The following is a 14,935-nucleotide window of genomic DNA, read 5'->3' as shown; positions in this document are numbered from 1 at the left end:
CTATTATTAATCTGTTATTCATAACCTGTCAAGGATATAGCTATTACATGAATGTCATCATTTTCTTATAAGACGCACTGTTTTAATCACGGCTCACAGTATTCATCTGCAATGATTTCAAAATTTAGAAAATCGTCCAAGCCTTTGAGTAACAAGTTAATTTTCCACCAGAAAACTTGGATAATTTCTGAGCAGAGTTCCAGACCTCAGCACGAAGCTACGTAAACCCTCCTGGAATCTGTTCTTTTTTGCCTCCTGTTAAATTCATGACTGCCTAAGCAAGATATGCTTCATTCATAGGCCTTGTGCTGCCAAAATGAGCAGAATTAATTAATTTTTTTCACAAGCAGGTAATCAATGTAATCAGCTAAGGCAACAGGATTTACTCCTTGGTTTAAAACCTTTCTTTCAGGGTTTATGACTGGGATCATAGTCCCATTAAAGCTACTGGCAAAAATCCACAGATATCAGAACTGAGCTCACATATTAGAAACGACCGTCATTACAGATTAAATCCTGCTTGCCATTCACACCTACCCAGTCCCACCGCAGTTTGTAAGTCTCTGCGTAAAGAGAGAGAGACACGCTTGCATGCACACTATCTCCCAGGCCTTCTATTACAATTACAAATACTCTTTTATTTTTCTAACCCAAATAATTTGCTAACAAGCTAATAAGAAACTGATTAAAACAGACAGTAAGATTAAATAATGTTGGCAAAGAATATTAAAAGTTGGCAAAGAATAAATTTCTGTGTTGAAAGCATGACACCTCTCAAGAAATGCCAGAAAGGGGATGCACAGTGTGCAGGTATCTGGTTTCACAGCCAGGCACAGAGAAATCCCCACACGGAAGACTGTGAAGACTTGAGTAGATAAGTGTAATGTTAACAGCCTAACCTGAAGCCCTAAGGCTGTAACTCTGTTTGATGAGAACCTTAGGCAGGCACCATTTCACGTGAACAAAGGAAATCAGATCGAGGGTAGGATATGTTTTTCGCGTTATATTTAACTTCATTGCAGCAGGTATTTCAGTAACTCCAAAAGAGTCTAGAGAATGAATTAGTCTGCTCTTCGTTACACAACAGAAAGGAACATCTTTTTTTTCCTGTACAGAACTGATCCTGGTCCTTCAGGCAACTGGATTTTCTTCTGTTCTACTCAAAAACTGTAACACAGACAATAATACAGTTTTTAATCCTCCTACACATCTTGGAAACATTTTTAAAATTATTTTCTGCCAATCCTCTTCTACTGAGAGCTTTCACATGGTTCACAGCTAATATAATCCTACAGTTTAAAGAGGATGGATTACAGAGAATTATCCTCCTGGTTATATTACAAGTGGTGAAAGGAACCTTTTTATTTTCTCAGATACAGTTTTATTTCAGAGCAGCGGCCTGGAAACAACTGTTCCCTTATGGTCAGATTGTGCCCTTGGTCACACCACCACTTGGGTAACTAAGAGGAAGAGACACCTTTAAGGCATAATTTTCTCTGTTTCCCTTCACTTCAGAAGCAGTGAAAACTTTTTTTTTTTCCCCCTTGCATAAAACAGCATTGATGCTATCATATGGTTCACTTTCTCCTGCTGTCTTTCCTGTCTTTTTTGTCTGTAAGTTGATTCGGCCTGGCACTATAGTATGCTGTGTTTATACAGAGATCGGGTACAATGGGACTCCATTTTTAGCTGCCCCTATTTTAACTTTGTTAACAACAAAAATAAATAGCAATAATTTGCTTTTCCTGTCCCCCTCTATCTCCCTGTTATACATCAAAGGTAAGGGAAAGAGTCAGAGTTCATTAGATCTTCATTTGTTCTTCCTCCTTCTCCAATCCATACTCTTGGCATGAAGGAGAGGAATAAAGATGTCAAACAGTTCCTCTCTTTCTCACACCTAAATCAGGTTCAGGTAAATCACATGTATAAGTGTGGATTTTACTGCTCTGTGGAAATGTATACTGTAAAGCACAATCTAAGCTTTGGTACCTTGTTCCATTTGCTGGCAAGAAACAGTCTCTCAATGTTAATACCATTACTAAATATTTAGCACAAGTGGTGGCCAAAGTAACTTTGGCCAAAAGGCAAAGTAACACTGTTTACGTGCAGCAGAAGTACTTGGTGAGAAAGATTTCTGGAGAAAGTTGCACAAATGTCTCTTTCCAATTTCTGACCAAAAGGCAAGAACGGCCTTCATGCCCTTGTTTTCATGGAACAGAGAGAGGAGTATTGTACCGATACGTACAGCCCTCTGCTTTTCCTTTGTTTAAAAAGACGTGTTACAGTATTTACCTTTGACAACTATTTATTGTTTTGTCCTGCTTTCCTGACTGATTGCAAACACAGATGTTTCAGTGAAAATGATAACACTGGCATATTACTGTCAACATTCTGGTTTCTTCAGTCAAGGAAGGCCGAAAACACATCTCTGCTGAACTTCATATAATAATAAAAATAACAATGAACTCAGCCTCCAAGCCACATGAACGTTTTTCGACAGCGTGAATTATTTCAAGAAGCTGTTCCAGAGGTTACATAAGCTTAGTAGTCTAACCCATTTCACCAAGAACCTATATATCCTAACCACATGCAAAGGCCCCAGCTGTCTAGTAAAAAGTAATAGATTTTTGCACTAAGAGACACAGGATATTACCCAACTAATACAGGATATTGCCTAATTTCTATAAAAGCAGTTATGGTATCAAAGGTGAAGAGACTAAGGAAGTAACTGAAGAGTGCTCTTCCAAACTTTGAAAAATAACACTCTTTTTTAAAGTCATCCTTTACAAAGATCATTACACTATTAATCTGAAGCTGTTCCACAACTATTTTGTCCAATGTAATAAAATAAAGCCTTACAGTCTTCAGTCCTAAAAAAACAGACTGCTGCTCCAGTCAATAAATAGTCTTAGTCATCTCAGATGGATCTCTTCAAACTCAAAGTTGGTTCTGTAGAACTGCTCGGGTTTTATAATAGTGTAGTGGAGTACATAATCTGGGCCTAGGTGGTTGTTGTGTTGTTAATGTATCCACTTAAACCAAGCACTTAAGTTTTCATGCTACTGCTTATCCCTTTGATTTGTCTTCCTCCCACAAAGAGAAGAGAATTTAAAGTCCTTATCATCTGCTTTGTAAATCATATCTAGTTTCTTAGGAAAATGTCCTACTAGATTTGCTCCATTGGCAGAAGTTCTAAACTTATGCACTTGGTGCTCAACATATTTCTAGGCATGCATTTGTGCACAAACAACTGCCAGCTTATTTTGTATTTAGTACAGGACAAAAGCATGAACTACACCAGACTGCTTGTATATAGCCAAAATAGGCACCCATCGCTGTTTGTGTTCAGTAACTAACAAACCCAGTGAAAATCAAGCCCAACACGCATTCAGAATACGGTGGTTTCCAACAACTGTATAAACCAATGCTAATGTTAAAAGTTAAGAAAATAAGATTTCCTGGTCCCTTGATCAAAATGATTGTTCTCCACAAAAAAAATTAGAAGGGGCAATCCCTGGAATGGAAACAGAAAATCTTCCATTCTGGAGTCTCAGGTGTACTACTTCATAAACACTTGCAGTGGTCACAAGCACCTGTTCTATTATTGCTCAAGTATAATATTTGATTTGGACAATTTGAGATGGATTTAATATAGCAGCTCTTTGTGCATGTAGCAGAAGGAAATGCAGCTCATCTGTCAAACAAACTGACGTGCACTTTCTTGCAACATGGGGCAGAAGATGATGAACTGGCTCAGCCAATACACCTGTGTGCAGCTGACCTTGGATACAATAAGTTATGCTGTCATTTTCTGCCAGAAGAATTAATCTGCATAAGGATTTGTTTGCAAAATTAAGCATTCACACTGTATTTAAAGTGTATTATGAGTCAATTTTTTTCTGCTACAGAATTTTTGCATCAGTAATTATTTCTTGGAGATCAGAGTCTAGCTGAAAGCTGCTTAGATGCAGGAGACAGGATAACACCGGCTTGTTCACCTCCAAGTGATGTTCTTCAAATGTGCCAGAATTCTGTTTGTGCAGCTGCCATGCTGCTTTTAAAGTAGGTGAAGAATGAAATCCTTTCATGACTGATTCAGTTTGTTGTTTTGCATCTCTGGGTCAAGTATATTTTTCTCTGGACTGATTTGGAGCAGAGAATTCTGAGGTTTCTGCAGATTATCCATAGACTGTTCCCACATACCACCAAGACTGTTTGCAAATGATCCTTAATAAACAAGGAGACAGGAGACCCTGATAGACTCCCAAGTACAGTTCTCGACATAGTTCACGTCCATATTTCTTGATCACCACATGCTGGATCAGCCTTGAGGAAAAGCACTAAGCAGAGCTGTTTCATAATGAACAAGCTACTTCTTGCCTCAGGGGAACACTGCAGTATCCTGAAGGTCTTACTGCCCATATAAATCATGTTGTATATATTATGCCAGGTAAGCAGGATGCAGAGGTGATTCCTCTGCTTTCCCTTTGGTTGATGAGTCTTCGCCATTCAAATAATTCTCCTGCATTGCCAGGATCTGCCTGAAATCAACCTGCAAAGAGGATCTACGTGTAGATGTGGCACCTAGGGACATGGTTTAGTTGTGGACTTGGCAGTGTTAGGTTTACGGTCGGACTCGATAATCTTAAGGGTCTTTTCCAACCTAAATGATTCTATGATCTGCCTCAACTCAACCTGCAAAGCCCCTATGAGTGACTTTATATATGGGGGTTTTTAACGGACCAATGCAAAATAGCAAACAGCAGAGACCAAAATCTGACCCACGACTCTCAAAGAAAGTACCTGAACAACCCTAAGAATTAGATTGATGGTGTAAGTCCACACGCTTTTTCCACTTAGCTCTGCAGTAGTTGCTCTAATACTTTTTATATCCTTTTCTGTAAAGCGGTTCTATTCCAGTAGTCTGGCACTCATGAATATAACGCTACCAGCACTGAACAACACAGAGAAAAAGGAAACAGTTTCAGGCTCGTGAGGGATTATGATAGATAAAGAAGGCAAAAATAACTCAAAGAACTCCAAAAAAATCTTGAGTTTCTTTAAAACCAATAGTGCACAACAAATGAAATAAAAGATGCAAATCTGAAGTTACCAAACATCAGGGTTGGTATCTGTTAAAATTAGTCTTGCAGCCCAGGGCCTAAGGGATACTCCAAGCCACTCCTTGACAAGTGTAAGCAATGGGACAGTGGGAAGTGAAGTAATATGATGAACGGCTGCTGGAGGGCAGGAGAAATAGGTCCCAGCATTTTGGGTTGCCTAGGAGCCTAAAGTGACACCCCATGAACAGCTGAATTTTTTCAGACTGCATTATCACTTTGCTTGTGTTTCAAAATTTTGTAATTCATTGAGATATTACAGAATATATCCAAGAATATAACATAATCTTCAATTTTCAGGTATGTAAAGCTATTTCATGAACAAATTGCTCTACACTTACTCCGAATTTACCTAAGCTATTATTATTCACCATGGAAATATTTCCAGTGGCTAGTTCTCCCCATCCATAGCTATTAGTCAAGGTGACATAGGAAGTGTTGAAACAGCAGGTCTTGTTAGAACACTAATATTATTAAGACAGAAGTTAATAATTCTGCAAGTTAACTTTATGACCAATTAATCATACAATGTGATGAGTGCTGGAGGCATTCTATTCCAGATGCATATCCTAATTTACCTGCACTAAAGCACACCTCAGCAAGATAGCTTTGTGGTTGAAATATAAAGCAATAAAATGCTGAGCTAAAAGAAACTCTCTTTTGAACTACCAGGAATTCAGGCCATGAAATAAAATCTTTTGCATTTAGCAGGTGTTATGCAATGCAGTGTCACTCTTACCTCCATGGGAAAGGCCTTAAAATTAACCGTGTGTTCAGAACCACGCTGGTTTTCTCTCCCCCAGTGAAATCGAACATCATGTAGTTCAAACTCATGTCCTCGAGGCAATGGCCCCCCTATTAACACTGGGAAAGAAGACAAATGGTAAGGAACTTGACTTTTGAAGCACACAAGCCATTAAATATATTCTCCAAATACAATGGGGAGATTGTTGCAAGTTTCTTTATTATCAGCGGTACTAGAGAGGAGAAGGGTAAAGTTGACAGACTTGACACCTTGACTTTTGAAGTACCGTGCAGGTACACAACACGAATGCAGGCAGTTACGAACAACAGTGAAATTGCTGTCATGCTGCACTCTTTGTTTTATGAGGCAGAACAGTTGGTCATAACACAAAAGAAAAACATTGTACCTTTATCAGTCAGAAGAGTGAATATGTTTATTGCTCTTATCAAGACAGTAGCTGTGTGCTCTAGACAGATGGTGGGGGTTCTGAATTGAACTGGTAACTACCTCCAACTTGTCCGAATGCTTAATCTCCATCACCTATATTTGCTACGAGTCACAGAAACTAATAGAAAACTTTTGATTGCCAATATTTTGCTAGGTAAAGGTGTTCAGTCACATACCACGTGTCAGGCTTCTGAGATACAGAATGCCTCCATATCCAAATATAATCAAACCTACACACAGGAGCAACAACATACCTCATTTACTTAAAAACAGCTTCTAGGCAGCCATGGCTTTTTTTTACTTCAGTTTTTTAAACATCTGGAATTTCTTAAAAGCATCTGTCCACAATTGCAACACACACACAAAAAAAATTATATAGTAACTCGATACTTTTGCATTAATAGAGACTTCCACCACAAGTAGTAAAAGCAAGCAATTGTACCTTGTGAGGCCCAATCTACTTTGGAATTAATCAATGGAAACATTTTGCCCAGGGATGTCTGAATCTGCTTCAGATCAAATATTACTCCACAAGCAGTAGGTAACTTCCCACTGAAATCATTGAATATTGGCTTTAGGCAGGGCTGGATTTTACTTCAGGGCATTCACAGTCTTCCCCAGAATCCATTGAATTCTAGCTTACATTTCATAGACTTTGAATGAATCTTTTATAATCTCTGATAATTGAGAAAGATTATTTAATTGCATAACCTACAGCTTTAGGGAATTAAAGTTCCATAATATAAAGTTATTTTGACACACAAACTAAATGGTCTCAGTTTGGAGCACAAGACATAGTGTAATACTAAAACATAATTTAGCAATTGAATTGTATTGCAACTGTACAAACACAAAAACAAAAGTACACAACTATAAAAAAAGGAAAGAAAACTGATCAGTTATGGTTTTCATAAGCAATTACATTGGAGAAAAAAGCAAAATATTCCAATTAATCCTCCTTTATTAATTCTTCAGAATTAATCTAACAGCCATTAGGGTTTCTAAAATGAAATGTCCTAAATGCAGTTATAGATTCAGATTCGCTTCTTAAACTTGCTTTATCTATAGTCTATCTATACCTACATCCTATAGGGAAAATCTACAAATCTGGTCAACATTGGGGGAAACAACTAATTGAAGTATTTAGGGAAATCTGGACAAATAAAAAGAAACATGATACCCAATTAGTGCTATTTCTTAGGCAAATGGAGCATTTTCTCTGTTTTAAAATATTACTTCTAGAGAAAGTATAACTAGAACAAATGTTCTCTGTGTGATGTACTTCTGGATCTCTAGGAGCTTCAAAGAGTATTTCTGAGGCTTAAGTTATAACACTGATCCCATGATAAAAGTATTTCAATGCATGAAGCATGTTTATCTTTCCTTTGCCTTTCATCAAATCTTGATCCTTGTCAATACCTGAAACATGTTTAACTTCGCTTTGCCTTTCAGCGATTTTTGATCCTCATTAGAAAATGATTCTGAAACTATCATCCACTGTGCAATCCACTGCTGGCTTAAGAGAAGTCTCTCTGTTAGTAGGATAACCTCTAAAGCATTTTTCAATATACAATTCCATTACACAGTTGGTCATGCTTCTTCCACCTAATGCATAACACATGTACGATGATCAAGCTGGAAGCAGCCTGCGAAAATGTTTGCAATTAAATAATGAGAAGGATTTGGGAATTCCAGATGGACTGGTGTCCTGAATTAAAGGATAAAATCAATCACCAGTAATGACAAATTGCTTTTTAATATGGATCTTAATCAGTTTACTTTTTTCCAGAAAGAAGTTTTTCTTTGACTGTTAACATTACAGTAGATGAGGATCTCTTGCACATTAATTGCAGAGTTTTAAAAGCATTTAGTGCTCAACAGTTCCCATTAAAATAATCTGGCTAAATGGATTTGTCATCAGAGATCCCCTGTGAGGAAAAGAAGCTGCAGGAGTTTCTGCAATCCCTGAAAATTGGCCAGAATACTAGGTCAAACACAGCTTATTAACTCTTTTCTCCTCTTGGTAGGGATAATAAACATTGTCTTCCCCCTCCCAACAATGGAAAAATTATCCCCAGTTTACAAATTGAGAGTGGGAAATTATGTAACATGAAATCAAAGGAAAAGCTGAAACTAAAACAAGATTTTCTAAATCATAATTCCATACCTGTCATAAATTTTTATTCTATTTCACATTTTCTTATATTTCAAGACTCATCAGTCTGGCATCACACTGCATTCAAGTTTAAAAAGTTTTTCCTTCTCCTAAGTCTCCAATGGTTTTGCACACGCATTTAGGTGTGTTGGTCCCATCTTATTAATTATTGCTACTAAGTTACAAACTGCCCTTGGGAAAGGTAGGGTTGAAGGAGTTTCATTTTGGCATGCAAGTGACGACGTCGTTTGCAGTCGCTCTCACTTCCTCCACAGGAGAATTCAAGAACCTTCCTGATCCTGCAGAGAGAACCCTACTCCTTGGAAAAAGAGCTCTGCTTCTGATGAAGGCAGTAAAACTTCCTGATGAAGGAAGTACAAAATTCCTGTTCTATTGCAAATCTGCAAAATTCTGTGGAAAGAAATGTTCTGTGTTGCAATAATACATGGAATTTATCATGGAAAGGAAATTATAAAGGAAAGCATCATTATTAAAATAACAAACCCTTCCTTTTTAAAAAATACAGTGTAAAACTGAACTGACTTCCTCACTCTCAGCACAGCTGTAGCTCCCAGGACTACCAGGATCTCAGAAGGAAACAAAAGTTGAAATGTCTCATAGTTTGACAATGTTCAGCTGTTTGAATGCTCCCAAAAGGCTGTTACTAGCTAAGATTGGTTAGAATAACTTGGATGCTCTTCCAAACACATGGTAAGAACTACCACTGTGCTGGAAAGGACAATGGACTTTTTTTCTCCCTACTTTTTTGACAGTTGTCTCCTTCATACAGAATAGTTTACCCAGATGAAAGGTCTGAATGAGATACTGCAGTTTCACTTAAGTTGGAATCGTTTCTTTTATCATCTGTTTCTAATTCTTATTTGATGAATGACACCAAAAAACCCTTTAAGAAATGAGGACTGCTTTGCTACCTGCTCTTCATCAATATTGTAAGCATGTATAACTGTCTTAAGCTGCCCAATTCTCTAGTTAGTATTCACAACCCACTCAAATTAACGGAAAACGCTCTTTTAACTTACATGGTCTTCGGACCAAGGACAAATTTTGCCAGCTGTACAAAATAGTTTGGCATCACACTGTCTTAGCGATAGTCTGGACTGCTTCTGAATGCAGACAGCTGTTAATGCCAGTGAATTAGATGACACCACCACAAGAGGAAATTGTGGACATGCTCTGAAGCAATCTGACTGACCATCCAGTTTGGCGTTGAAACTTGCAGCTCCCATTGCAAAGCTTGCTCCTTTTCCTACTGAAGTCAACAGCAACACTCTTACCGGCCTCAGTCCATGCCGAATGAGCACAACCGCCCGCTGCTGGGAGCAGTTGCCGTTCCTATGCTCCGGCATACACGTACAGCGAATCTTAAGGCAACACAAGCTTTAGCGGGGACAGCAAAGGCCGTGTTTCAGCATACCTGATTTTGACTTCAGGGCAATCTGAATTGAGTGCCCGTCGTTGATCACTTCACAGTCACGACACACGACGTAGTTTGGCGACAAACGCACTTCCAGGAGCGAGGGGTCATATTTAGCTTCTCTCGAGTTCAAGTTAATAGGCGACTGGTACTCCCCGTTAGCATCAGGAAAAATCAGCCCCCACTCCACTCCTGAGACACAAGGGAAAGCCGTTACAGGGAGACCCGGCACCCTGCGCTGCACGGCGGCTTCCCGGGCCAGCCAGACCCTCCCCGCCCTCACTGACCGCCTCGCTGCTGCCCACCGGCGCGGGAAGGGGGGGGCTGCTCCGCGGCACCTCGGCCCGCCGGCCCCGGCGACCGCTGCCGGCCGGCTCCGCCGCCGCCGCCGCCCCGCGCTGCTCTCCCGCCGGCGGTGACGGACCTGCCGCCCGCTGCGGGCCGGCGCCTCCCCGCTCCCCGCGGCTCGGGGCGGCCGGGTGGGCGATTTTCCCTCCGCTCCGCCACTGAAATCCTCCCACCGCCACGTCCTCCTCCTCCTCCTCCTCCTCCGGCCGCGGCGAAAGTTTCTCCCCGCCGTAGCCGCCGCCCGCTCCTCACCTTCCTCGTAGCCCCACTCCGGAGCCTCCTCCCGGCGCGGGAAGGGCTCGGCGCCCTCGATCAGGCTCCTGTCAGCCATGGGCGGGCGCCCTGCGAGCGGCCCCGGCTCCCGTCGGCCGGGCCGGGGGTGTGTGTGTGTGTGTCTGTGTGAGTGCGTGTGAGGGGGTGTGTGTGTGAGTGTGTGTGAGGGGGTGAGGCGGGCTGCCGGCGCTCCCCGCCGTGCCTCGGCCCTCCCTCCGCCCTCCCGCCCCCGCCGGTGGGTGTCGTCGTGTGGCGGGGCAGGGGCAGGGGGCGCGGCGCGGCCGCCGGGCGGGCCCGGGAGCCGGTCGCTGTCCCAGCGGCGCGGCGCGGCGGGCGAGGGGGAAGGTGGCAGCCGGCGGAGCCGGGAGGGGGGACCGGGCGGTCGCGGGAGCCGCAGCCCAGGCTGGCGTCCCCCGTGGGCCGCTGCTCACCTGTCCTCCCTGCGTCTTCCTCGCCTTCCCCTGCAGGCTACTTCCCTCGCCTGCGTGGGTGGGTGCGTGGGTGGGTGGGATGTCCCCGCCGCTCCCGCTGCGCCTCGAGCTGGGCACAGGCGGTCTGTGCGCCCGGGGATACCCGGGGAGAGCAACTTCAACAAGGGGAAGGGCAAAGCCCTGCCCCTGGGGAGGAACAACCCAGGCGCTGGTACAGGCCACCAGGCTGGAAAGCAGCTTGGCAGAAAAGGACCTGGGGGTCCTGGTGGGCACCAGGTTGGACGTGAGCCAGCCATGTGCCCTTGCCGCAAAGAAGGTGAATGATACCTTGGGCTGCATTAGCCAAAGCAATGCCAGCAGGTGGAGGGAGGTGATCCTGCCCCTCTACTCAGGCGCTGGAGAGGCCACACCTGGGGTACTGGGGCCAGGTCTGGGCTTCCCAGTACAAGGGAGACACGGACATACTGGAGAGAGTCCAGCAAAAGGTCACAAAGATGGTTAATGGGCTGGAGCATCTCTCCAATGAGGAAAGGCTGAGAGAGCTGGGACTGTTCAGCCTGGATAAGAGCAGGCTCAGGGGGATCTCATCGGTGTGTACAAATACCTGAAGGGAAGATGGAAAGAGGATGGAGCCAGGCTCTTTTCTGTGGTGCCCAGTGACAGGACCGGAGGCAATGGGCACACACTGAAACACAGGAGGTTCCCTCTGAACATCGGGAAACACTTTTTACTGTAAGGGTGACTAAGCCCTGGCACAGGTTGCCCTGGAAGTTGTGGCGTCTCCATCCCTGGACATATTGTTCTGAACACGGTCCTGGGGAACTTGTTCTGGGTGGCCCTGCCTGAGCAGACGATTTGGACAGGGTGATGTCCAGAAGTCCCTTCCAATCTCAGCCATTCTGTGATTCTGTGGTTCCTCCTCACCCCACAGCACTGTGCCCCTCCTATGGAGGGATGAACGCCCTCGGTGAGGATAAGGGAGCCACTGAATAAGCAAGGGAGCCCAGCTCTGTCCTTTCTGTTGTGAAGGAAGGTTGCAGCCTCCATACTCTTTACAGTGACCCCTTCATTTAAGCCACACCCAGGAGCGTGGCTTCAACTCCTCCTGCAGAATATACAGGATATAGGGTTTGAGGAAAGTCTCTCCCCAACACGAGGATGCCTCAATTCAAGGATATGAAAGGACTCTTCCTTCTCCTTTGCCAACAGCCATGTATGGACCTAGAGAACATTCATTCTGTCAAGGAAAAAAAGGACAGAAGGGACCTCTGTAACAGAGATGTCCCCTAGGCAGTGGCCCAAATATTTGCATCAGTGACAGCAAGGGGAATGGGAAGCCAGCACTGACAGTCCGCAATCCCTGACAGCAACCAGGAAACGTTACAGAGGCAGTTAAATAGAGTTGCTATAATGGCAAGTGGAAGTGCCCTTTGCTTACCGTCCTTGGCCACTTAAAGACAGTGACCAGACCTCCCTGCATTCTGGTATCCCACGAGGATAATATCCTGATCCTGTGCTGTTGATCCACAAGGTTTGATCTAGGTGTGGACCTCATTGTGCTTCAGTGTTCCCCAACTCAGTAGTAGTACCAGTGATTCCTGTGCAGGGCTGACATGGGAGCAGAAATTATCATCAATGTGAAAGTGAGATGGAAGGAGAAGAAGGACTGAGCTGGAACTTCATTAATGAAACAGAGTACTGGTTCATGGGCTGCATGCAAGGTGAAAAGAAAATAGGACAAAAGAAGTAGAATGTACCGGGTTGGGTTTTTTTCAAGATCAGAACAGAAACACAAGTTTCCTTCTGCAGGATCATTAGTTACTATCTTCACTATTGATGGTTGAAAGGAATATATACTACCCAAACAAACTACAACCATGGTGCAGCTTATTGAGGCAAAAAAGCGAACAGACATTTTTCTTCATACAGTGAGCATCTGACATCAGTACAAACAGAAAACTCGGATTCTTTAACGTAAATTTTAGTCACATGAGATATCATGTTGTATATGCATACCCGCCTCCCATACCAAATTGGCTTTATTGGTTGTTAAGTTTTATCCCCTAATCACTTCTTAAACACACACTAGTTGTTTCTATTAATGTCAGTCCCTTTGAATCATTGCTCAGCCACATGGGGAAAAAACAAATATTCCCCTAAATCATTGCTGATTCTGGTCCATCTGACTGGAAATTCATTTTCCTCTTCAAACAGAGTCTCACATTTTGAAAAAAAAAAGTCCTAGGAGGCTGGGTTCATTCCCTTGCTCCTTGAAGCACAGTACTTCATTCATGCCCTCTATTAAGTCCTTTCCTGCAGTAGCTTTCCTGTGGGACATCTGTTCTAGAATTTCACACTTATGAGGGGCAACATTACCAGACCTGCGAGTTCCTGTTTTGCAATAAATACTTTTCATGGCTTTCCATAGTTTTCATGGCTTCCATTCATAACTGAACTTAAGCACTAAGCTACTTATATTTGTTGCCCTTCCTTTTAACCTTTCCATTCTTTCCATATCTCTCTGCAAAATTAGGCATAGCAGGTAAAGCCTTACTGAATACTTGGCATTTCTTTATTCCCATATGTCTGCTGAGCTGTTTTCTGTGCAAATATCCTATTTGTTCCATAGTATCTGTCAGGCATAGCATGATCTAATCAGTAGATTAGATTCCACTGAAGATTCCTACAACTTCCTTAATGGTGAAGTGTGTAAGTAACAAAGGAGTTCAAGGGTATGTCTCCACAATGAAATGGAGCATGGGACAGAGCCCTCACATTTAACTCCAACCACAAATGCAGATATTGACCTGACCAATCTCTGCGCAAACCAACTCATTCATTTATGGACCCAGCTTCAAGTAAGAGGATTGAGACAATCAGATGGAGATAGTGGCATGATCTAAGCCTTGTTCAAGATCAGTGGGATTTGGTCTTTAATGATGTAGGCACTCTTGAAAGTGTTGCGCTCTGTCAGTCCATTTTTGTTCCTATGTATAGTATACTGACAGCACCCTGTGCACTGCCCTTTGCCACATATTGATGTACCGTGCAATCATCGAGAAACACTCACTGTTTTAGCGTTATGTTACCTGATATAGTTGTCCCAAGGCATCCACTTCCACTTTACAGTTCTTTCCTCTTTAATTAAGTGCACTCTTTGTGGGGATCACATGGTTTATGCCAGCCATCTGTGTTCCATCTCTCTCTTAAACTGACCTTATATCAATCTTCAGAAACTTTATTATTACTAGACATCTAAAGCTTAAGTTTGTGTAGAAGCTCCCAATAGTTGACTTAACTATGAAAAGATGTTAAATATATAACTATAATACACATAACTACACTCCTTATTGTGTAAAAATGCATTGCTTGTGGTGTTTGCTACATTGGCTCAGCATACTGAAAAATCTGTAGGGAGGCATAGTTATGGCCCTCAAGCTAGTATCAAATTGATGGGTGAGAAGTAGGAGAAGCCCAGCCAACGTGACCTTCGTAAGTGACATGGCATCTCACCAGCAGAAGCACGAGCAGGGTACCTCTCTCCTGAATCCCGGTTCAGCCTTTGATTCTGTGGAACATGCTGACTTCTTGTTTAACTGGGATTAATGATCACACCCTTTGATGATACCAGGAGAAAAAAGCTCAGGCACAGATCCAGGGCGTAACAGTTCCTCTTTGAACTCAGAGGACAGTAGTTCAGAAGCAGCGGAGTCTCTGACATTCCCTTTTGTCAAATGAGAAACGGCATTTTGAAACATGTTTGGTATAATACTTAATCCTGGTGAGATTGCAAACAACTGTTCTTGTATTTTCTATATCTAGATATTATTATTTGTTATACAGTTACTGATATTTTTCAAAAGACAATATACCTTCCCTAAACACTTTAAAATGTATATACTGGGAAAACCAGGCCTGAACCAAAATTCTGCATCCAAACACTGTGAAATTTGTATGTGTAAATTGTCATTAATGACTAGC

The 14,935-nt window shown here is 42.6% G+C and overlaps 1 protein-coding gene across 1 annotated transcript in view; it reads right to left on the bottom strand.

The window, feature by feature from the left end:
- The window catches only part of CA8 (carbonic anhydrase 8), a 50,462-nt gene extending 39,881 nt beyond the window's left edge, over window positions 1-10,581 (bottom strand). The window contains exons 1-3 of the mRNA XM_050892137.1: window positions 10,503-10,581; window positions 9,903-10,094; window positions 5,860-5,984 (exon numbers count right to left, since the gene is read on the bottom strand). Of these exons, the coding sequence (XP_050748094.1) occupies window positions 5,860-5,984; window positions 9,903-10,094; window positions 10,503-10,581 (396 nt within the window). The remainder of the gene's footprint in view (window positions 1-5,859; window positions 5,985-9,902; window positions 10,095-10,502) is intronic.
- Window positions 10,582-14,935: the final 4,354 nt, after the last annotated feature.

The sequence above is a fragment of the Gymnogyps californianus genome, chromosome 2, assembly GCF_018139145.2.
Source record: "Gymnogyps californianus isolate 813 chromosome 2, ASM1813914v2, whole genome shotgun sequence".
NCBI classification, from domain to species: domain Eukaryota; kingdom Metazoa; phylum Chordata; class Aves; order Accipitriformes; family Cathartidae; genus Gymnogyps; species Gymnogyps californianus.
This window is presented reverse-complemented; position numbering and strand designations above follow the sequence as displayed.